Source organism: Pristis pectinata, chromosome 3 (assembly GCF_009764475.1).
Source record: "Pristis pectinata isolate sPriPec2 chromosome 3, sPriPec2.1.pri, whole genome shotgun sequence".
NCBI lineage: Eukaryota > Metazoa > Chordata > Chondrichthyes > Rhinopristiformes > Pristidae > Pristis > Pristis pectinata.
In genome coordinates this window covers 70860121-70885912 of record NC_067407.1, presented here as the reverse complement: position 1 = coordinate 70885912, position 25792 = coordinate 70860121, and the positions used below count along the sequence as shown (strand labels likewise).

At 43.4% G+C, this 25792-nt stretch overlaps 1 protein-coding gene across 1 annotated transcript in view; it reads right to left on the bottom strand.

The window, feature by feature from the left end:
* snx14 (sorting nexin 14) overlaps positions 1 to 25792 on the bottom strand; it is a 126449-nt gene that overhangs the window by 17979 nt on the left and 82678 nt on the right. Inside the window, 6 exon segments of the mRNA XM_052012425.1 lie at positions 650 to 745; positions 10221 to 10385; positions 12706 to 12829; positions 15793 to 15912; positions 18800 to 18840; positions 19263 to 19374. Of these exon segments, the coding sequence (XP_051868385.1) occupies positions 650 to 745; positions 10221 to 10385; positions 12706 to 12829; positions 15793 to 15912; positions 18800 to 18840; positions 19263 to 19374 (658 nt within the window).

The following is a 25792-nucleotide window of genomic DNA, read 5'->3' as shown; positions in this document are numbered from 1 at the left end:
AAATAGGCACATGGATGTAAGAAAAATGGAGGGTTTTGGGCTGTGTAGGAGGGAAGGGTTAGATTGATCATCGAGTAGGTTTATATTTGTCAGCACAACATCGTGGGCCAAAGGGCCTGTATTTGTTTTATGTTCTATAATCAAAGTTGTCTGAGCAATCCCAGTACACGATATATGCATAATTAAGACCAGTGCATAGTAACAGTCTTATAGATGTGCAGATCCAAATTATACAGAGTTTGAGAGCAAATCTCCGAAATGAAAATTCCTCCTTTAAATGCACCTCTTTTGGACTTTATGTACATCAGGTCAATGGATAACTAAGTGAGGTGTTTTGAACAAGTTATCTCACTGATAGATAGAAGGTGGTACAGAGAAGCAGAGAGTGACTGCTCTCACTTGATGCCGCATTTCAGAGCAGCAACTTGAAATTTGCAATTACGCCATGCTTCCTTGTGCCTGGTGACAGCTTTGCGTACCCAAATATAGAACCCTTGCCACACTTCATGTTGTGGGTAGTGGGGACATGCTTTTATAACAGTAAATATTGCAAACACTTGGCAAACCATAGCTAACTTCATGACAGCAGCACTTTTTGCCCCACTTGTTACTGCTGGCTTCCTTGCACACAGCCACGCTAACTCCCTACCTGGAATGTAGTTCATCATTTCATCAAAGGTTTGCTTTGCTCTCTTTTGTCTGTCTTCCGTGAAGCGAGTATCAGTGTTCTCACAGAAGACTGCATCTATAACACAAATAGTCATGTTTCAATCCCTCACATCAACCCAGCTAGTGGTTAGGAAGTATCACGATCAGGAGGAAACATACCATGGTAAGATGATTTTATGAAGAAGCACTTGATACAGTTCAAAGTTAAAATGATGTAGTTCAGATATAATTTACTGCAGGAGGGATTTATAAACTCCATAAAACAGCAGCCTCTAATCCTTCACTCCATCACTGTACATAAACACCAACAGTAAAAGTGTCAGTCGAAAACAAACTTTGCACTGTAATAAACAGAGAACACAATACAACCATGGAGCATGAAGGATAAGCCCATGGTATGGAACCAAGTCAAAGACAGAGGGATCAGCAGTTCAGTACTGACAGCAGTCAGAGCATCAGTCAACATAAGGGGCACAACTTGCATCAGAGCTTTGAGGAGCTGGGCCATTGGAACAGTGTGGAAATTGAGCTGTTGACTTTGTCTTACATGAGAATGCCACAAACAGAGCTCAAGCGATATCATCTTTCCCTTCTCCACTCAAAATTTTTCATTGTGCTGAATGTGAATATTGCACTGTTTTCAATGGCACACGAATTTAACACAAACCACATTCCAAGAAATTTTTCCAGCATCTCTTCACACTCCACTTAAGAGAACAATGAATATTTACTATTCACTGTTTTGAGGAAGGGCCTTTGAAATGAAACATTAACTCCATTTTTCTCTCCACAGATGCTGGCTGACCTGTTGTTGTTTCTGATTTCCAGCTCCTGCAGTTTCTCAACTTTCCCCCGATATTCTCTGCTCTCCTGAGTATTGGCCTACCTTTTCCAGATTATTCATAACTATCTGTTTTTAAGTCTGGCATCCTCCCAGCAAGTCTTAGCTACCAATTTTTCCATAATTGCAATACTCTTTCAACAATGGTGGTGGAGGCTGATAGGTTAGGGTCTTTCAAGAGACTGTTAGATCAGTACATGGAGCTGAGTAAAATAGAGGGCTATGGGTAAGCCTAGTAATTTCTAGGGTAGGGACATGTTCGGCACAGCTTTGTGGGCCGAAGGGCCTGAATTGTGCTGTAATTGTTCGATGCTGTAATATCAAAGCCATCTTCAACTAGGCCCTGAATATTATTAGAATCATAGAAAAATACAGCACAATACAGGCCCTTCGGCCCATCACGTTGTGCCGACCTTTAAACCACAACTAAGACTACCTAATCTCTTCCTCCCACATATCCCTCTATATTTTAAACTCCTCCATATGCTTATCTAACAATCTCTTGAACTTGACCAATGTATCAGCCTCCACCACCACCCCAGGCAGCACATTCCATGCACCAACCACTGTCTGGGTGAAAAACCTCCCTCTAACATCTCCCTTGAACTTCCCACCCATTACCTTAAAGCCATGCCCTCTTGTATTGAGCACTGGTGCCCTGGGAAAGAGGGGCTGGCTGTCCACTCTATCTATTCCTCTTAATATTTTGTATACCTCGATCATGTCTCCCCTCATCCTCCTTCTCTCCAATGAGTAAAGCCCTAGCTCCTTCAGTCTCTCCTCATAATCCATACCCTCTAATCCAGGCAGCATCCTGGTAAAACTCCTCTGCACCCTTTCCAATGCCTCCACATCCTTCTTGTAATGAGGCGACCAGAACTGGACGCAGTACTCCAAGTGTGGTCTTACCAGAGTTTTGTAGAGCTGCATCATTACCTTGCAGCTCTTAAACTCAAACCCACCTGTGAGGCAACTTTCAGTGATCTGTGCATATGAACCCCCAGATCCCTCTGCTCCTCCACACTACCCAAAATCCTGCCATTAACCTTGTACTCCGCCTTGGAGTTTGTCCTTCCAAAGTGTACCACTTCATACTTCTCCGGGTTGAACTCCATCTGCCACTTCTCAGCCCAGCTCTGCATCCTATCAATATCTCTCTGTAAGCTTCGACAGCCCTCCACACTATCCACACCACTGACCTTTGTGTCATCTGCAAACTTGCTAACCCACCCTTCCACCCCCTCATCCAAGTCATTAATAAATATCACGAAAAGTAGAGGTCCCAGAACCAATCCCTGTGGGACACCACTAGTCACAGCCCTCCAATCCGAATGCACTCCCTCCACCATAACCCTCTGCTTTCTACAGGTAAGCCAATTCTGAATCCACATGGCCAAGCCTCCCTGGATCCCTTGGCCTCTGACCTTCTGAAGAAGGCTACCATGCGGAACCTTGTCAAACGCCTTACTAAAATCCATGCACACCACATCTACTACACTACCCTCATCAATCTTCCTGGTCACCTCCTCAAAGAACCCTATCAGGCTTGCGAGGCAAGATCTTCCCTTCACAAAGCCATGCTGGCTGACCCTAAGTAGTCCATGATTCTCTAAATGCTCATGGATCCTATCTCATAGAATCCTTTCTAACAGCTTGCCCACCACAGACGTAAGGCTCACTGGTCCGTAATTCCCTGGACTATCCCTACTACATTTTTGAATAAGGGGACAACATTCACCACCCTCCAATCGTCCGGTACCATCCCCGTGGACAACGAGGACTCAAAGATCCTAGCCAACTATTCAGCAATCTCCTCCCTCACCTCGTGAAGCAGCCTGGGGAATATTCCATCAAGCCCCAGGGACTTATCTGTCCTAATATTTTCTAATAGCTCCAACACATCCTCTCTCTTGATATCTATATGCTCCAGAACATTAACCTTACCAACACTGTCCTCAGCATCATCAAGACCTCTCTCCTTGGTGAATACTGAAGAGAAGTATTCATTGAGAACCTCACCCACTTCCACAGCTTCCAGGCACATCTTCCCACCTTTGCCTCTAATCGGACCTATCTTTACTCTCGTCATCCTTCTGCTCTTCACGTACGAGAAAAAAGCCTTGGGATTCTCCTTAACTCTACTCACCAAAGCCTTTTCATGTCCCCTTCTTAAGTTCCTTCCTTGCTACTCTATATTTCTCACGAGCCCTATCTGATCCTTGCTGCTTACACCTTATGTATGCTGCTTTCTTCTTCCTAACTAGTTGTTCCACCTCTCGTCACCCATGGTTCCTTCACCCTGCCATTCTTTCTCTGCCTCACCAGGACAAATTTATCCCTAACATCCTGCAAGAGATCCCTGAACACCAACCACATCTCCATAGTACATTTCCCTTCAAAAATGTCATCCCAATTCACATTCTCAAATTCTAGCCTTATAGCCTCATAATTTGCCTTTCCCCAATTAAATATCTTCCCGTCCTCTTTGCTCCTATCCTTGTCCATGACAATGCTGAAGGTTATGGAGCAGTGGTTACTGTCCCCCAAATGCTCACCCACCGAGAGATCTGTCACCTGACCCAGTTCATAACCTAAAACTAGATCTAATATGGCATTCCCTCCAGTCGGTCTGTCAACATACTGTGACAGGAATCCGTCCTGGACACACTTAACAAACTCTGCCCTGTCTAATCCTTTGGCACTAAGCAGGTGCCAATCAATATTTGGGAAGTTGAAGTCTCCCATGATAACAACCCTGTTATTTTTGCATCTTTCCAAAATCTGCCTCCCAATCTGCTCCTCAGTATCCCTGCTACCGGGGGGCCTACAGAATATTCCCAGTAGAGTAACTGCTCCTTTCTTGTTCCTAACTTCCATCCATACTGACCCTAGAGAGGATCCTTCTACATTATCCACCCTTTCTGCAAATGTAATAGTGTCCCTGACCAGTATCGCCACCCCTCCTCCTCTTCTACCCTCCTTCCCATCCCTTTTAAAACACTGAAAACCAGGAATATTCAATATCCATTCCTGCCCTGGTGACAGCCATGTCTCTGTAATAGCCACAATATCGTAGTCCCATGTACTTATCCAAGCTCTCAGTTCATCTCCCTTATTCCTGATACTTCTTGCATTTAAGTAAATGCACTTTAGCCCATCCACCTTTCTACTTTTATACCCTATACTCTGCTTCTCCTTCCTCAAAGCCTCTCTACCTGTCAGATCTGACTTTTCCTCATCCCTTTCTTCCTCTGACCTATTCCTCCGGTTCCCATCCCCCTCACAAACTAGTTTAAACCCTCCCGAACCACCCTAGCAAACCTGCCTGCAAGGATATTGGCCCCTGCCCCCCCCCCCCCCCCCCCCCCCCCCCCCCCCCCGGGTTCAAGTGTAACCCGTCCTCTCTGTACAGGTCCCACCTTCCCCAGAAGAGATCCCAATGATCCAAAAATCTAAAACTTCCCACCTGCACCAACTTCTCAGCCACGCATTCATTTGCCATCTCCTCCTATTCCTACGTTCACTATCATGTGGCACTGGCAGCAATCCCGAGATTGTTACCCTTGAGGTCCTGTTCTTCAGCCTTCTGCCTCGCTCCCTAAACTCATTTTTCAGGACCTCATCCCTCTTTCTACCTATGTTGTTGGTACCAACATGAACCACGATTTCTGGCTGTTCTCCCTCACGCTCAAGAATCCTGTGGACCCAATCAGAGACATCCCGGACCCTGGGACGTGGGAGGCAACATACCATCCGGGATTCATGCTCACTTTCACAGAACCTCCAATCTGTTTCTCTATCGAGTCCCCTATCACTACTACCTTCCTCTTCTCCTCCCTTCCCTTCTGAGCAGCAGGACTGGTCCCAGTGCCAGAGACCTGGCTACTGCTGCTAGGCCCCTGCAGGTCATCCCCCTCAACAGCTTCCAAAGTGGAAAACCTGTTATTGAGGGGAACAGCCTCCGGGGTCCTCTGCTCTATCTGCCTGTTCGTTTTCTTTTCCCTTTTCCCTCCCCTGACAGTTACCCTTCTATCTACTTCCTGGACCCCAGAAGTACCTGCTCTAAGGGGGGTGACTGTCTCCCGATGTACAGTATCTACATAACTCTCTCCCTCCCTGATGCTTCGCAGTGTTTGAAGCTGCAACTCCAGCTCATCAATTCTGAGCCGAAGTTCCTCCAGCCTCAAGCACTTACTGCAGACGTGGTCATCATGCACCACAGCAAGGTCCACAAGCTCCCACATCAAGCAGCTGCAGCACACCACCGTGTCCTCCATTTGAACTAATTCTTTCCCCACCTAGTTTTATCCTACTTAAAAATTTATAACAGATAACAGGTAAACCTTACCTTTACCTACCAGCTACTCTCCCACCTCGCCCCTTTACACCGAAGCCCCTTGAGCCAAAGCCCAAAACACTCTGCTGCCTGTTCCGACGCTGCCCGCTGGTTATGGCAGCCTTCTTTTTAAACTGTTCGCGCACTACCAACTAACGTCACGCACCTGCGCAGTTACTCCCCGCTGTCCCCGAACTGTTAGAAGAAAAAAAACTTCTGTTCGAAACTCCTCGGCTGCTTCTGCTCGCCATCTTCTTGCTCCTGATCGAAAACGCCAAAGACTTCCCTTCTCTTTTTAAACAACTGTTCGCGCGCTAGCGACTGACGTCACGCGCCTGTGCAGTTACTCCCCGCAATCCCTGAACCGTTAGAGGAAAAAAAACTTATCTGTTTGGAACTCCTCGGCTGCTTCCGCTCGCTCGCCTCTCGCTCCGATTGAAAAAGAATCACACTGTTCCCAAACAGGCCATTTGGCCCAACATGTCCACACTAGATTATCTTCCAGAGCAACTCACTAGATCCACCCCTGGCCCTTTCTCTGTGGCCTTGCAAACTTTTCTTCACTATATCTTTATCCAGTTCCCTCCTGAAGACCACAATGGAACCAGCCCTCACCACAACCCCAGGCAGTGTGGTCCAGAGTCCAATCACATGCTACACGGATGCCTCATTGTACGCCTGGATTTTGTATCTAATGCTTCTGTAAGTAAGACTATCTACTTGTTTGTATTTTTCCATCCACCATACTACTTTTAAAGATCTGACCCCAAATCTAAAGGAGCTCCATAAGTCAGAATGTGTTTTAATATCCTACTTTAATAAAAAAACTGTATTCAGTGATCCTTATTGAATGGGGTGTGAGCTATATCTACTATCAGCCATAGCATCACACGACACCAAGACAGGCCTTTTGGCCCACCATGTCTAATGTGACCATCAAGTATTTATCTATACTAATCCCATTTACCAGCACTTCCTCTGTAACCTGGGACTCAACACCTCCTTTTACAAATGGATCCTTGACTTCCTGACCAAGAGACTGCAATCAGTGAGGATAGTCAACAACACCACCACCAAAATTATTCTAACACTGGTGCCCCACAAGGCTGCATCCTCAGCCCTCTTCTCTACTCCCTATACGTTCATGACTGTGTGGCCAGATTCTGCTCTAATTCCATCTACAAATTTGCAGATGATACCACTGTACTGGGCCATATCGCAAATGATGATTCGAAGTACAGGAAGGAAGTAGGGAGCCTAGTAACATGGTGTTATGACAACGACCTTTCCCTCAACGTCAGTAAAACAAAAGAGCTGGTCATTGACTTCAGAAAGGGTGGGGGCGGTGCACATGCTCCTGTTTACATCAACAGTGCTAAGGTCGAAAGGGTTGAGAGTTTCAAGTTCCTGGAACATCACCAATAACCTGTCCTGGTCTAACTACGTTGACGCCACGGAAAAGAAATTTTCAGTGAGCAGGAGCTGGGACTTTGAGGTGAAAAACGGGAGATTTCAAGAGGTGAATCTCTGTACTTTGTCTTCAGTTTCAGTGAGCAGGACCCTTAAAGAGGCACACTTGCATATTGTTAGTAATAATTGACTGGCTAATTAGCAGCAGCCAATAAAAAGAAGTTAGGGTTAAGGAGCAGGTCAGTGTAAGAGTGGGGGACCGATGCTTTGGCTCAAGAGGCAGAGTAAGTGGCCCAAGTTTGGAGAGTGAGAGCAAGGCCCTTTTATCCTCCCTCGAGAGTGAGAGCAGCTCTCTATGGGAAAAAAGGCCCTTTCTCCCCCTCACTATCAAGACCTCCGATTTTTGTTTTTGCTATCTGCAAATTTACTAATCATCCCCCCCACATTCATTTCCAAAGGGTTAAATTTCCCTTATCCCTCTATTTTACCTATGTTTTATACCCAAAGTTATACCAGATTCCTGGGGGAATTCCATACAGAGCCATATCACACTGATCTACATTATTTCCAAAGATTGCCACTTCACTTGGACATTTAAAATTCAACCTGTAAACAATTGAACTATTTGACCTCTTGGCTTTCTGAGAAACAGCTATTTCAGGAATTGAGAAAATGTGTTCATATTGAGACAAACTGATTCTAGGAAGGATCGAGAAGGCAGATGTCAACAGGCTGTTTCCTTAGTCTGAAGTCCAGTACTACTGGGCAAGGTATGAAAACAAGGGGTCATGTGGGATTAAGGAGAAATTCCCATACGGGTTCTCTAACTCAGGGCAACGGATGCTCAGTCATTGGATATGTTAGGGATTGAGATTTGGTAGGACTGCGGAACCCCAAGGGAATTGGAAGGTATGCGAATCAGACAGCAAAGAGATCTCATGGTCAAGGCCAGCCATGATCTCATTAATAGTGAATGAGGCCTGAGCATTTCTAACATAGATTAATTTTCCACACCACTAGACTTTCCACCTGAGAAATAATTTAGTTTGAAATCAAGTGTAACGAAATTTGTATCCACTAGTCTGCTTCTCATCAGTTTTCCCCAATACAATGTCACTGGTTCCAAGTGAATTCTCAACTAGTTGCTGCCACAATTAATACGGGAAGAAATTTATTTTTTGACAAGCACACTTTTCTCAAAGAGTTGCTCCCCTCTCAAACATTAACCTAATGCCGAACTGCTGGCAGTTTTACGCTCTGCGATCATTTCTATAAGTGACAAATTTTGAAATATGCCAGGGAAGCTCCATATCAGAACAGATTGCACTCGGGATCCTTCAGGAGTGGTGCCAGAGAACTGTTAACATTATACAGCTGTTTACAGGAGGAGGGGGGGACAAACCAAGTACAGGGCAGTTGGCTTTAAGTTCAATGGTGGGAAAATTACTGGAATCCATTCCAAGGATCAATACAAATCTTCATTTAAAAAGACACACACTAATGAGGGACAGTCAGCATGGATTTAGTACATTCATGCTTCACAAATGTGACTGAATTTTTTTTTGAAGAACGTCAGCATGTTTGATATATTTTAGCATGATTTTTATACGCTCCAACTTGGTACGTGGGTCAAAAAGTAAAAGCCCACAAGACCCAAGAGAGGGATTTAAGTACAGAACACAATGAAAAAAGTTTGTAGATGATACAAAAATTGGTGCATGGATAACAGGTGAAGACTTTAGACTGCACAATGATATGCTGTGCAATCATTTCTAGAAAAGTGGCAAATAGAACTTAATTCAAAGAAACATGAAGTGCATTTAAGGGAGTAAAACAAGGCAAGGGAATATACAATAAATGGAAGAATATTAAATGCTGTGAAAGAACAAGGAGGCTTTAGATTGTATGGCCACAGATCTTTAAAGGTAGGAGTCAGATTGGTAAGATGAAAATTGCTAAGCATTTAATACCAACAAGTCATATTTTACAATCGGTTTAATGCTATTGCTTCATTCTATGGTGGTGCTCAAATGTTTTCACCGATGTACTCAGTGCCTTTAAAAAAAAGCCCAAACACATATGAAGTTAGAAGTCTGAGATACTGAATATGAGCAACTGAAAGAAACTCTAGTTGAAAGCAAATCTGAATGGATTATGAGCAAAAGTGCTGGCAGCAAAAAGAACAAAAATGCTTCTAGCTATATAAACCCATTTACTGCCTTATGTCATTACTGTTATACCATAGGAAATTCAGCAGACAATTGGCACACAGCAAGCTCTCACAAAGAGTAATTAGACAATGACCACAAATAAATGATAATGTTCTGGTGATGCTGATCTAAAGAGAAATGGGGAGTCAAAAAAGTGGGCAGACATTCTCTGTTCTTTGTTGAATAGTGCGTAGATCTGTTACATTGACCTTAAACGGCAAGCAGAGCCTTGATTAATTCGAAAGCTGGTACACACTCAACAGTGCAACACACCCGAGGACTGCAATGGAATGTCAAGCCAAATTTAATGCTCAGGTCTCTGGAATGGCTCTTGAACCCACAAGCAAATGAGTTATTATTAAGCACTTTGGCGTGAGGTGAAAGGGAGTCACAGCCTTGGAAAGAGTGGAAGAGGACTGAAATGGAGTAATCTAGAGAAATACGTGGGCACATGGGGCACAAGGAACAGTGGGATCGTGTTATCTCACCCATTAGCGAACTTTTATTCTCTCATCCTAATAAGCAGCATTTCCCCTCCTCCTCCCCTTCTCACCCACATCTCTCTTCTATTTTCATTTGCAGTCTCTTGCTTTCCTCCTTCATTTCCTGCATCCCTTTCATGTATCAATGGGCAAGGGAATTGTGCAAAACAGATGGTGGGTTGAAAGAAATACAGTCAAAGCACTGTTAATAGAAATCTCTGATGTGGGCACTGAAGTTCAACATATGCCCTGCATAAAGTTCCTTTACTCACCTCTCAACAGAGTTATAAGGGAGACCACTCGATGCTCCTGGAGCAACTGGTCCAGCTTACGCTGAAGGTAATTATCTGCATATGCCTCCAGTGTGTTCTTAAAGAGAATACGTCCACCCATTAGCAAATGATGCAGCCAGTCCGGGATGTGAAAAACGACACGGGCTGCAAATCAAAGCAAAATCTGACCATTAGCACAATAAATTTAGTCGTCATCTATAGCAAGCATGGCTTACTCACTTGGGTCCTTTTCTTTGTTGCTCCTTCTGGTGAAAACAGTGGTATTCACAGGGATTTGACAATCTGTGGGACACATGGCTCATGTTCCCTCGCTCACATTTCCCACCAGTACAAATGAGAGGACATCTATAGTGGGGTCCGTATATAGTTGGAAATAGGGCATTCCAAATATAAAATTAAATACCAAGACCCTCCCAATTTCACCCCAAGCAAATCATGCATGATATTATAAACATGATATAGTGGCTGCTGCTGCTTCTTCCAGGCAATCCCTCAGGATCAATGATGACTTTCTTCCAATCTGGCTTTGTGGGTTCTGAGGCCAATGTGGGATATGCAGACTCTTCCAGAGAGAGGGCAGGAGATAGCTGACAGCATCCTTCCACCACTATCCCCTGTCTCCTATCACCAATTAGCCAGCTTGCTTTGGATCTTAAACTTTTGGACCATCCTACCACATGGGACCTTGTCAAATGCCTTACTAGAGTCCATGTAGACAACATTTACTACCCTGCCTTCATCAATCTCCTTGGTTACCTCTTCAAAAAACTCAAATTTAGTGAAACAGGATATCCCCCTCATAAAGCCATCAACTCTCCCTAATCAGAACCTGCCTATCAAAATCAAATCCTGTCCTTATCAACATTAAATTTTGGTTTGGGCCACAGGAATTTACATACCATAGTTCTATAACAGACTTGTATACAAAAGTTCTTTTAAAATTGCACCGATATACAATTTGTTTTTTTTTGGAAGAATATACTCGATAACAACCATTCTTACTGCACTAGTTTGCATGGTGTATTTTTGGTGATCTACTTTTCCTTAATAAGCCTCAAGGGTGAATGGGTCAAAAATAACAAACTGAATTTGGGGGAAGGGGTAAATCTTGAGTAATTATTTCCTTGGTGGGTTAATCGAGAAAGAGAGGGAAGTAGGAAGCATATTTTGAGAATCAGATTTATTATCACTGACTTATTATTTTGCAGCAGCAGTACAGTACAGAGACAAAATTACTATAAATTACAAAATAAGTAGTGCAACAAAAAAAGGAATAATGAGGTAGTATTCATGGGTTCATAGACTGTTCAGTAATCTAATGGCAGGGGGGAAGAAGCTGTTCCTGAAACATTGAGTGAGGGTTTTCAGGCTCCTGTACCTTCTCCCCGATGGTAGTAACGAGAAGAGGGCATAGAATCATAGGAAGTACAGCACAATACAGGCCCTTTGGCCCACAATGTTGTGCCGACCTTTAAACCTCGCCTAAAAACTATCTAACCCCTTCCCCCCACATATCCCTCTATTTTAAATTCCTCCATATGCTTATCTCATAATCTCTTGAATTTGACCAATGTACCTGCCTCCACCACCGCCCCAGGCAGCGCATTCCTTGCCCCAACCACTCTCTGGGTAAAAAACTTTCCTCTGATATCTCCCTTGAACTTACCACCCATTACTTTAAAGCCATGCCCTCTTGTATTGAGCATTGGTGCCCTGGGAAAGAGGCACTGGCTGTCTACTCTGTCTATTCCTCTTAATATTTTGTATACCTCTATCATGTCTCCCCTCATCCTCCTTCTCTCCAAAGAGTAAAGCCCTAGCTCCCTTAGTCTCTCCTCATAATCTACACTCTCCAAACCAGGCAGCATCCTGGTAAATCTCCTCTGCACCCTTTCCAACGCTTCCACATCCTTCCTATAATTAGGCGACCAGAACTGGACACAGTACTCTAAGTGTGGTCTAACCAGGGTTTTGTAAAGCTGCATCATTACTTCGCGGCTCTTAAACTCGATCTCACGACTTATGAATGCTAACATCCCATAAGCTTTCTTAACTACCCTATCCACCTGTCAGGCAATTTTCAGGGATCTGTGGATATGAACCTGCAGATCCCTCTGTTCCTCCACACTACTCAGAATCCTGCCATTAACTTTGTACTCCGCCTTGGAGTTTGTCCTTCCAAAGTGTACCACCTCCGAATTGAACTCCATCTGCCACTTCTCAGCCCAGCTCTGCATCCTATCAATGTCCCTCTGCAATCCGGCATGTCCCGGATGGTGTGGGACACTTTCCTTTGAGGCTCTAAAAGTAACTAACAACTCTTCAAGACTGTGAGTTGACCAAATCTCCATCAACACACTAAAGGATCACAATCCTAGAAAGATTACAATTCTAAAGGGCTCCACCTTTATACAAATGGCTAAAGAATTCTGGCCAGCAAATCCAAGTCCAAATGCTTACTTACCCACATACATCATGTAATCATAAATGCCATCCAACGTCATCATTTCCATGAAGTAGTTCTGATTATACTTCTTCTCTGTGCTTTCAGAGCGATTAGCATTATTTTTATACAAGTCGGTAAAAAGCTGAAAGATAGGAATCCATTAAAAATACTAACTGATTTTTCCTTCCACAGCATGGTGCTTCACACTAGTTCACACACAGAGTGCCATTTACAATAGAAACAGGTAACAGACACTTCTTATGATGCCATCAGTAAGGCAGCGTGACATCTGAAGACTGGCAAAAAGTCTGTTAAAAGGTATGACAGCAGACAAGTAATGGATCAACATTTAAGGAATTAATGCAATGTGTATGCATTTAATGCACAAAAACCCAATAGGAAAAGTGATCCAAACAAGAGAAGTGAAGGATAGCATTTGATTAAAGGTTAAAACAAAATGCTTATAATATTGCCAAAATTTGTAGGAAGCCCGAGGATTGGAAAAATTTCAAAACTCAGCAATGACATTTAAAGTGAAAGGGAAAGCAGAGTACAAGAGTAATCAAGCAAGAAGTACAAAAACAGACTAAAAGTGTCTGTGGCTATGTAAAAAAAGATTAACAGAAATTAAAGTGGGTCCTTTGCAGAATGAGGCAGGAGGAATTATAATAGGAAATAGAGAAATTAACTGTCTTCATGGAAGATGAAGATAAAGATACAAATATAACAACAATTTGAAAATGGGATTAATGTAGGATTAGTATGAATGGGTGCTTGGTGGTTGATGTGGACTCTGTGGGCCCAGGGGCTCGACTCTGAGACACTAAAAACTCCCAGAGAGAGAAATTAGTAAAAGCTAGTAATAGAGAAATCAATAGGAAAGAAAGCCAGTAAAACCCCAGCACTTGATGTCCTATACCCCAAAGATTTTGAACGTGGCGGCTATAGATACAGTGGATGCACACGTTTCCATCTTCCAAAATTCCATAGCATAGAATATAAAGGCTCAGTTGCTATGCATAGATTAGAAAGTAGCAAACCTAACCTTACTATTCAAAAAAGGAGGAAACAAGCAAACAGGAAGTGTAGATCAGTTAACCTCTCATCAGTGGTTGGGAAATTGCTGGAATCTATTATTAGGGAAGTGGTAATAATGCACTTACAAAGTAATAAAAGGGGTAGACAAAGCTCAACATGGAATCATGAAAAGAAATCACATTTGGCAAATCAGCTAGAGATTTTTGAAGTTGTAAGAAGCAGAACAGATGCAGTGAACTGATAGATGTGGTGTATTTGGATTTTCAGAGTGCCTTTGATTAAGGCATGACACAAGAGGATACTAAACAAAACTATGGTATTTTTGACTGGGGATGATACACTTGCATGAAATGAGGATGCATAGGCATGAACAGCTTATTTTTGGGTTAGGAGGTTGAAACTGGTGGGGTATCATAGGATCGGTGCCAGGGCCCCAGCTGCTAAAAATCTATATCAATGATTTGAATGAAGGGATCATACCCGAGCCGGATGGCAGTGTGACATGAGGAGAGGGCAGAGAGGCTTCAGGTGGGTACAGAAAGGTTAAGTGAATGGCTGAGGGCATGACAGATGGCATATAATGTGAAGAAATGTGAAACCAAACAACTTGGTAGGAAAAAGATTTTTTAAAAAATGTTTTTTTTATATACAGTAAGAGACCAAAAAGAGCTGTTGTTCAGAGGGAACTGTACACAAATCAATGAAAGTTAATGTGCAAGTACAGCAAGTAATTGGAGGCAAATGGTCTGTTGTTCTTCATTGCAAGAGGATTTGAATTCAAGTGGAAAGGCATTAGACTATTATATGGATCCCAGGTGAGACTGTATCTGGAAGAGTGTCTGTTTTCCTTACTTGTGCTGGAGGGAGTGCAGTAAAGGTTCACCAGATTGATTGCTGAGATGAAGCACTCATCCCATGGGGAGAGGCTGGGCCCATATGGTCGAGCTTAGGAAAACAAGAGGTGAACTCTTTGAAATGTACAAAATTCTCACGACGCTGACAGCATAGATACACGGTTGATGTTTTTCCTACAGCCATGGGACATAGTCAAAACAGGCCATTCAGGATTGTGAATCTCTGGAATGTGGAGGCTCAGTTACTGTGCATGTTGAAGACAGGGGCTTAAAGGGATATGGGATTAGTGTAGGAAAGAGGTGGTGAGGTAAAAAATCAGCCATGATGCTATTGAATGGCAGAGCAGGTATGAGGGGATGAATGGCTTCCTCCCTCTTCTCTTTCTTACATTCCAATATTTGTCAAACAATTCTCCAGTCCTGCTCCATCCCCCAATTTTTGACATATCTGTGTGTAAGGTGCCCCCATCATGTCAAACCTCAGTCTCAACCAGACAGAATGCATTTTCTTTTCCAAAAATATCTTGACACTTACATGCACATCCTGAACTTACAGGCATTTCCTTGTGACACAAACACAATTATACATCCAGAAACTTACTTATTTTCTTTAAATACTGCCTCTCCTAAAATTGGCCAGTTTTAATGTGAGGACACACAAGAAAGACAGCAGATGCTGGAAATCTGGAGCAACACACAAAAAATGCTGCAGGAACTAAGCAGGTCAGGCAACATCTATGGGGGGAAATGAACAGTTGACGTTTTGGGTTGAGACCCTTAATCAGGAGTCCTGAAGAAGGGTCTCGGGCCGAAATGTTGACTGTTCACTTCCCGCCATAGATGCTGCCTGACCTGCTGAGTTCCTCCAGCATTTTTTGCGTGTAGCTCCAGTTTTAATATGAACTTTTGAAACAGCCAGTGTTCCTCCAAGACCTTGGTTCAGGTATCAGTGAACCAGTTTTGCAACCTGCATTAATTTAATAATGCTGTAGTGCTGGTGTAAGTACAGGAATTAAGACACATTAAAATCACCCTCTTCTCCTCCAAACTATATTTAAGAATGTAAAAAAATATATATTCCCTACTAACTACAATTTCAGATTACTCCAAGGTGCCCCTGTGAGAACTATTATGAAGAGAAGAAAGCACTGTAGTGTATCATTGATTGATTCCCTCTACAAACTCCTATCAGATACAGTGCCTCTTAACTCACCTTCTTATTGTTCTCTGAGGTCGGGCTGAGAATGGTGAGCTCTGGCCGGCTTGGTTTGGGTTTGGGAGCCTCACAGGAGTTGATGAATGCTGTGAGGAACGATTCCAAGTGCTGACCTTTCTACACAAGAGCAACAGGGGAACAATACATAGGTTATACAGTGATTGCAACATGGAGAAGACATTTAATGAAGACTGCAGTAGGACAGAAAAACAAACTATAATTTAATGAGGTCAATACAATCCTTTAATAAATCCCACTATTTGTAAGTCTGGATAAAAGCTACCTCTTTATACCTCTATGATTCCAAGCAGATAATAGAAACATAGAAAAACTACAGCACAATTCAGGCCCTTCAACCCACAAAGCTGTGCCGAACATGTCCCTACCCTAGAAACTACTCGGCTTACCCACAGCCCTCTATTTTACTCAGCTCCATGTACCTATCTAACAGTCTCTCGTATCCGCCTCCACCACCATTTCCGGCAGCCCATTCCATGCACTCACCACTCTCTGAGTAAAAAACTTACCCCTGACATCTCTTCTATATCTACTCCCCAGCACCTTAAATCTATGTCCTCTTGTGGCCACCAATTCAGCCCTGGGGAAAAGCCTCTGAATATCTACCTTATCAATACCTCTCATCATCTTATTCACCTCTATCAGGTCCCCCCTTATCCTCCATCTCTCCAAGGAGAAAAGACCGAGTTCCCTCAACCTGCTTTCGTAAGGCATGCTCTGCATTCCAGGCAGCATCCTTGTAAATCTCCTCTGCACCCTCTCTATGGCTTCCAGATCTTTCCTGTAGTGAGGCGACCAGAGCTGAACACAATACTCCAAGTGGGATCTGACCAGGGACCTACATAGCTGCAACAATACCTCTCGGCTCCTAAATTCAATTCCCCGATTGATGAAGGACAATACACCATATGCCTTCTTAACCACAGAGTCAACCTGCACAGCCGCTTTGAGCGTCCTATGGACTTAGACCCCAAGATCCCTCTGATCCTCCACACCGCCAAGAGTCCTACCATTAATACTATATTCCGCCGACCTACCAAAATGAACCACTTCACACTTATCTGGGTTGAACTGCATCTGCCACTTCTCAGCCCAACTCTGCATCCTATCTATGTCCCTCTGTAACCTCTGACAGCCCTCCAAACTATCCACAACACCCCCAACCTTCGTGTCATCCGCAAACTTACTAACCCACCCCTCCACTTTCCGCAGTCTGTCCTGCAGACTGTTATCTGCTTGGAACAGTAGAGGCAGCAGGATCAGTCCAGTCTCCAGCAAGAGACAGTGGGAGCTACCGTTTCAGCACGGCAGCACCTGCTGATGGAACTGACTCCATTCCTTTGAGGTAAGGAGGAGGAATCCTGAATGGCCCTGATCCTGACAACTAGCCACTGGCTCCTATGGAAATGATAAACAATGCCCAAAGGAGGAATTTCTTACGCCCACCCCAACAGCTACAATAACCTGCCCATGCATTCCTAAAAGATATTCACCCATTCTCCAGACTTTATTCCTATGCCCTCCTGACCAACCTCACTCATACTACCCTCTACATACTTAAGGTCAACCAAAACTCTGCTATCTCTTTCTAATTCGTGCCAATACTTTTACCCATTACTCTCATGTTTTTTTAAAACTGATATTGGTTGCCAGGGAAACCGTGCCTGGGATTAAAAATTTTCATCTCGTTTTCAAATCCCTCCATGGCCACAACCCTCCCTACCTTTGACCTCCTTTAATTGTCTGCAATTCCCCAGTGCTGATATCTTGCTCATCTCAAGATTTAATTACTCTGTCACTGGTCACTCTGCCTCCAGCTGCCAAGGACAATGCTCCAAATCCTTTTGTAGATTCCTTTCCTAAATCTCTTGTTCCCCATTTAACATGTTGACCAAACTTTTGGCCACCTGCCATTCTCTCTCTTTATGTGGTTCAATGTCAATCTGTTGCTTAATGAGAATATTGTGAAGAGCCTTGAGATGACATTTGCCACATTAAATATGTGATGTACACATATGCTGCTACACCCTATTGCAAATACAATATTTAGACCAAACCTTTTGTGACATTTCTTTGTATCCAATTGAAATACTTTGTTGGCCACTGAAATTTGATGATTAATTGCATGATTTGATTTGAACATGTCAACCCCGACCAGGAGATATGCTGACCAGTTTTGCTCCTCTACATCACAGTTTCAATCAACCTCAACAAACTGATTCAGATCAGACTCCCCGACCATTTCTACAGATATCGGCTTTAAAAAGAAAACAAAGAGTAAGTTGAACCAACAATGCACTATGGTCTGTGCCAAGTTCACTGATTCAAGCAGTGAAAACTTTGCAACTCAGAGGACAGAATCAGCTAGGCAATGAGCAGCAGACCAGACAGTTGGAACAAAAACAAAAGATTCCAGAAATAGTTAGAAGGTTGTGAAAATTATGTCAAGATGAACAGGGAAGTCAATATTTCACAACATTTCAATAAGGACTCTATCTAAAGTCAGACTCCAGAAATTCCAGCTTGTTTCAGACTTCCACCAGCTGCAGATTTTGTTCAAACATGAAGTCAGGTTTGTGCACCCAGAACTCTGATGGAATTAGTAGACCTACCGGGTAAATTTAAGTGGATGGGGAACGGGCGGGGGGGGGGGGGGGGGGGGGGGGGTGCGGGTGGTGGAGAGCTGCGGGCGAGGAACTTGTCCTCCAATTTCTATGAGGAAAGTATTATGAAATAATCTATTGCTCCAGGCCACATACAATGCAGCAATCAAGATTACACAAGGATGCACTCCATTCAGATCCAGTGGGAGAAATCAGGGGAATTGTGAGGTGGAAAAAAAATAACTCCAGGGGTCATTAGGATGAATTTGTTTCTGGCTTTCCTGAGCAGCCCATCATAGGGAAAGATCTGGGAACAGTTGTCTGCTTAACCATGGCTGATGACAACATGTGCAAAAAGTCTATGAAAGATGTTTGTGACTTACCTCCTTTATCAGCTTTCCAGGGACAGACTTGATAATTTTCCCTATAACAGAAGATAATATTACATTTGATGGGTACTAATTCACTTCACTAATAACAGACGCTCTGCTCAGGATAGAAGTGGTCTGATTTCCAACTTCATCACAATCTCATTTGCAATTGAAAGGAACTTTTTATTTCCATAAATGAGGTACTTTCTAAAGAATGTGAGGATAGCAAGGGCTGCCCAAGGATTCCTTGTGGGGTCCCGAAAGTAGATGAGACCCTTGGAACCCCCGGGAAATGCGCTCAAGAATGAAAATAAATGAAACCCCATGTCTCCTGGCCATGTTCCAGCTTATGAGTTTGCCACTGTGCAAACTTCCGTATTAAGTTCAGACATAACTGCTGGTCAGATATTGGCCCATGGCTTCCACATCTGAAATGCCCCTGGTTACATACAAAATGTTCAACATTTTAACATACCCAGATTTACATCCGGTAGGATTTTCTCCAGAAATTGTGATTCACAGCCATCAGGGGAGAGAAAATCTGCCAGAAGTTGGCTGTTGCTTAATTCTGGGTGCTTCAGCAAATTCTATTAATAAATATTCAAGAGAAAACAAAATCAACTTCATGGATTCAATTCAGCTTTCTGATTTTGCAGACTCATAATTTAAATAATAATCTACACAATGAATTGATAGGGAAAATGCTGCAGATGCTGGAAATCTGAGATAAAACACAAGTAGACAAGGCAGCAAAACTGAGACACGAGATTCTGCACATGCTGGAATCTGGAGCAACACACAAAAAATGCAGGAGGAATTCAGCAAGTCAGAAGCCAGAATAAAAAGGTAGGGGAAGGAAGAGGAGCACAAGCTGGCAGGTGATAGGAGAGTCCAGGTATGAGGGGGAAAGTAGGTGGGTGGGGGAGCGGGATTAAAGGGAATTTTGTGAGAAGCTGGGATGTGATAGGTGGAAGAGGCAAAGGGCTGAAGTAGAAGGAATCCAATAGGAGAGGACAGTAGACCATGGAATAAAGGGAAGACCATGGTGGGGAACCAAAGGGAGGTGATGGGCAGGTTGTGAGGGCAGGGGAGGGGAAAGAGAAGGGGTGAGGGGGCCACAGGAATGAGGGAAAACAAGGAGGGGAGAAGAAAAAAGGGAAAACAGGAGTGGCTACCAGAAGTTAGAGAAATAGGCAGCATATGCAAAAATAGAAAAACAAAACCAAATTGACCCAGTTTTTCCTCTCCCCTGGGTGCTGCCTGAACAGCTGGATACCTCCAGCATTTTCTATTTTTATTTCTGATTTCTAGCATCTGCAGTTTTGTCTTTCTGATCAGTACCAGAATACAGCACTAGGAGATATTCATAAAACTGTAGATCATTCATTCACAATCATTTCTGCACCTTCTACAAGATCATTTCATTACAAGCACTTTCATTAAGATAAACCCTTTGCAAAATGGGTGGAGGTGGCCATGGGCAATTATTTAAAAATGGAATTACCATTTGGAAGGAGATCCAAAAAAAAGCCAGGCAAACCTCTCCACATTCTTTTTAAGTTGCACTCTCTGATATGAACCACGTTCATCACAGTGCACATCCAATATAGTCCTCAAAAGTCAATCCTGCAACCATCTAATCTTTCCTTTCTGTGACAACTCATTCCTGCAGCCAAAGTCCAAATCTAACACAATAAACAAAATCATGGCAAACAAATGTCCTATAAAACTTGGCAAACTTTGGCAACTTCAATTTTCACATTGAAATTAGAGATTCTGATAAACACAAGCATTTACCTGAATGATACCAAGATTAAAGGTCAAATTATGAGGATGATATGCACAGATTCCCTTGAGTGTGGAAGATTAAGGGCAAGCCTAACTGAGGTATTTAAGAGAAAAACTAATTGCTTTGGTGGTGGGACCCTAATATCAAAATTAGAGCTGGGTAGTTAAGAAGCATTTCTTCACATAACTTCTTGAAATCTAGAACTTCCTTCTCCAAAAAGTTATTGAGACTAAGTCAATGTATCAATCTCAGTTTAGAAGATAAATTAGAGACAAGAATTAAGGGTTACAGACCAAGCTGAGTAGATGGAGTTACCCTACAGATTAGCTCTGGTTTAATACGTAACACACATCAAATTTTACACAAAGGTGAAAGGGGTTGGATGGCCTACTTCTGTTCCAGTGCTCCAAGGTTTATGCTGGGCTTGGAACACAACCAACCTGAAGTAGGTCAGGCCATCAAACTGTACATGGAGCCCACGTTATAGGTCTACGTACATGATAGACATATAGAAAGAATGCCCCAAAATAGATACACAGGGAGCTGCTCACTGCACAATAAGGGAGCCCTAGGAAGTGGAACTGGTCAAGAGTACACTGAGCACACACCAGATGCACGGAGCAATGTCCAAAGCCCAAACAACTTATCAGTTGGTCAGGAGTGACTAACAAAACACATGGATTTATATAGCATCTTTAGTGAAAAATGCCCTAGGGTGCTTCCCAAGAACACTATCAGACAACAGATAAGGAGATGAAGACAAGTGACCGAAGTCCAGTCAACAAGGTAATGTACTCAAAGGAACACCTTTTAGGAAGAGAAGAGGCAAAAAGGTTCAGGGAAGAACAAGGCAGCTGAAACCATGATACCCAAGCTGAGCAAAGCAAACAGATGATGCTCAAGAAGGAGTGCAGAATTCTCACACTATTGCTGGACTGAAGTAGGTGGCGTGACTCCTGAGGCACAGAATGTTTTGAATACAAGGATGAGGATCTTAAATTTAAGGCATTGCTGACTGGGATTCATAGATGCAGGGTTGATAAGCAAACAGGACTTGCATGAACTAGGACAAAAGTGCAGAGATTTGAATGTCCAGAGGTAAAACCACATATGCAGGTTTTGGCAGTTGATGGGTTGAAGGGGGGCTTGTTTAATGTCACAATGAGGTTGTTTTATTAACTGCTGAAAAAACAACATGCAGGTGGGAATATGAATGTAAAGTGATTAGTTGACAAGCAGATCAACTTTGCTGGCGTGATGGGTAACTCATTTAAAACAAGTGACTACATGAATTGAAGTTGCAGACTGCAGTATTATTGCAAAATTTTGAATCCTACCCCTGAAAAGACCTTCCCGTCAGTGGCAGAGACCCAGTGGGTTTCCACACAAGCCATGTTACAGGTATACTACAGGATAAGAGCTTCTTTAAAAGTGCCTTGTGATTGAAAGCTAATTAAGATGCAAAATTACTTTGATGGGTCAGTTTGTTAAACTGTGAACGCATCTCAGCAGACAGTTGCAATTTTTAGGCTGTCATGTGTAAAACCAAGTCTCATGAAACATGCAAAGGCCATCAGTATCCACTGAGGTATAAAATCTGCACACAAAATGCTGCACACTAATCTGGTGATCCTGATCTGTACAAGAAATCGAGGTATGACCTTCGAAAAGCTATCAAGGATGCCAAGAGGCAATACCAACTCAAAATAGAGTCCCTGACCAGCCGCCAGTTATGGCAGGGCTTACATGCCATAACAGGCTACAAGACAAAGTCAGGCTGCATAGTTAACAACAGCGCATCCCTTCCTGATGAACTTAACACATTCTATGTGCGTTTTGAACAAAAGGGAAGTGGATTGTCACCATCCACCCTGACAGCCACCAACGCAGCTGAACCTGTGATCACAGTGGAGGATGCAAGATCAGTCTTCTGGAGAGTGAACACAAGGAAAGCATGCTCAGATCTTGTGCTGATCAGCTGGCAGAAGTATTTGCGGACATATTCAACCTCTCCCTGCTTCAATCTCAGATTCCCACCTGTTTTAAGAAGACCCGGTACCAAAGAAAAGCAAGATAACATGCCTCAATGACTACCGACCAGTGGCTCTGACATCCACCATCATGAAGTGCTTTGAGAGGTTAGTCATGGCATGCATCAACTCCAGCCTACCAGACAACCTGGACCCATTGCAATTTGCCTATCGGCAAAACAGGTCTACAGCGGATGCCATCTCCCTGGCCCTTGTTATGGACTCAGTGAATGTTCCTTTTAGATAGACAGAGAGAGAGAGAGAGACAGAGAGAGAGACAGAGAGAGACAGAGAGAGACAGAGAGAGACAGAGAGAGACAGAGAGAGACAGAGAGAGACAGAGAGAGACAGAGAGAGACAGAGAGAGAGTGTGTGTGTGTGTGTGTGTGTGTGTGTGTGTGTGTGTGTGGCGTGCTTACGTCAATAGAAGATAAAGGATGTAATGATGTTGTTGAAGAAGTCAGAAGAAGAGAGAGAGAAGGGAGAGAGACACCAGCCTACTAGTTTTCTCTTTCGATGGATGAGAAACAATAACTGTGTCTGCCACTGAAATCCATGTATGGAAGTTGGAAGTAATCCGGTGGAGTTCACTTTGTTGCTGACCTGTAGAAGGAAACAGGTATTCGTGTGTGGACGACCACGATTCGGATGCTTTTCGGGGTGAGGAAGTCACTACCGAGTAAACACTGAGGTGTTGTTTGTGTTCCATCGTGGAACATTTGGATTTCGTAATTACTCTCCCTATGTTCTCTACATCTACGTCTTATCTTCAGACAACAGTGGTTGTTGAAGAAGCCTTTGCTCATGTTTCACCTTATAGCTTGCGGAACTGAACTTTAAGAACCATTCCTGAACTTGGAGTTCGGGACTTTGTCACACACACACACACACACACACACGAAGAGTTTAGTTTTGGGGTTAACGTTCAAGGTTTAACATTTTTGAATTCTAACATACTAACATTTTTACTTTTATTTTACGTATGGTCATAAGTAGTGATTAATAAAATAGTTTTTAACACTGAATCATGCTCAGTGTGTTTCTTTTGTTGCTGGTTCGTGACACCCTACACTCAGCACTGGAGCATCTGGACAGTAAAGACACCTACGTTAGACTATTGTTTATTGACTACAGCTCTGTCTTCAATATAATTCCAAGCAAGCTTGTCACCAAACTCCGAGACCTAGGGCTCAACACCTCCCTCTGTAACTGGATCCTTGACTTTCTAACAAACAGACCGCAATCAGTGAGGATAAGCAGCAATACCTCCGGCACGGTTATTCTCAACACTGGTGCCCCACAAGGCTGCGTCCTCAGCCCTCTACTCTACTTCCTATACACTCACAACTGTGTGGCCAGATTCTGCTCTAACTCCATCTACAAGTTTGCAGGTGATACCACCGTTGTAGCCTGTATCTCAAACAGCGATGAGTCAGAGTACAGGAAGGAGATAGAGAGCTTAGTGGAATGGTGTCATGACAACAACCTTTCCCTCAATGTCAACAAAACTAAAGAGCTGGTCATTGACTTCAGGAAAGGGGGCAGTGTACATGCACCTGTCTACATCAATGGTGCTGAGGTCGAAAGGGTTGACAGCTTCAAGTTCCTGGGAGCGAACATCACCAACAACCTGTCCTGGTCAAATCACGTAGATGCCATGGCCAAGAAAGCTCACCAGCGCCTCTACTTCCTCAGGAGGCTAAAGACATTTGGTTTGTCCTCTTTGACTCTCACCAACTTTTACAGATGCACCATAGAAAGCATCCTATCTGGATGTATCACAGCTTGGTATGGCAACTGCTCTGCCCAAGACTGCAAGAAGCTGCAAAGAGTTGTGGACACAGCCCAGCGCATCACGGACACCAGCCTCCCCTCCTTGGACTCTGACTTTACCTCTCGTTGTCTTGGTGTAGCAGCCAGCATAATCAAAGACCCCACCCACCCGAGACATTCTCTCTTCTCTCCTCTTCCATCTGGTAGAAGATACAGGAGCCTGAGGGCACCTACCACCAGGCTTAAGGACAGCTTCTACCCCATTGTGATAAGACTATTGAACAGTTCCCTTATACAATGAGATGGACTATGACCTCACCATCTACCTTGTTGTGACCTTGCACCTTATTGCACTGCACTTTCTCTGTAGCTGTGACACTTTATACTATTACTGTTTTTTACCTGTACTACATCAATGCACTCCATACTAACTCAATGTAACTGCACTGTGTAATGAATTGACCAGTACGATCGGTTTGTAAGACAAGCTTTTCACTGTACCTCGGTACAAGTGACAATAATAAACCAATACCAATTCCAATACCAAATCACCTACTGCCTTCTGAGATAAATGCTAGACAACTTTAGAAAGGGATATTTAACAAGGTTTAACCAAATAAGGCAGACAAACTCAGAGCGTGGATTGGCTCTGAGGACTGGAAACATGGCTGAGAGAAGGGCAGTTCTGGCAGCTCGATATTCCAGGATACAGCTGCTACAGGCATGATAGAGGTATAGGTAAGCAAGGAGGGGGTGTTGCCTTCTTGATAAGGCAGGCCATAACAGCAATACTTAGAGATGACATTCTTGGGGGATCATCCAGTGAGGCCATATGGGTAGAACTTAGAAACAAGAAGGGGAGGGTCACCCTAGTGGAGCTGTGTTATAGACCCTCCAATAGTCAGCAGGAACTTGAGGAGGTGTGTGGAGAAATTGCTCATAGTTGTAAGATTAATAGGGTTGTATTAGTGAGAGATTTTAATTTCCCTGGTATTGACTGGACTAACCAGAGTGTTAAGGGCCAGGACAGGGTGGAATTTGTGAAATGTGTCCAGGAAAGTTACCTGCATCAATATATAGAGGGCCCTTCTTGGGAGGGTGCAATACTGGTCCTTTTCTTGGGGAACAAGGTAGGGGAAGTAATGGAAGTGGCAGTCAGGGAAGCACTTTGGCTCTAGTGACCATCATTCTATTAGCTTTAAGACAATGATGGTAAAGGATAGGACAGGTCCACAGGTTAGGGTCCTAAACTGGAGCTGGGCTAATTTTAGGGGAATTAGGCAGGATGCAGCATAGGTCGACTGGGTGAACCTGTTTGAAAGGAAAGGAACGAATGGCAAGTAGGAGGTTTTTAAGGGCATGATATCAAGGGTCCAGGAGCAGCATGTTCCTGTTAAAGTGAAGGGTAAACCT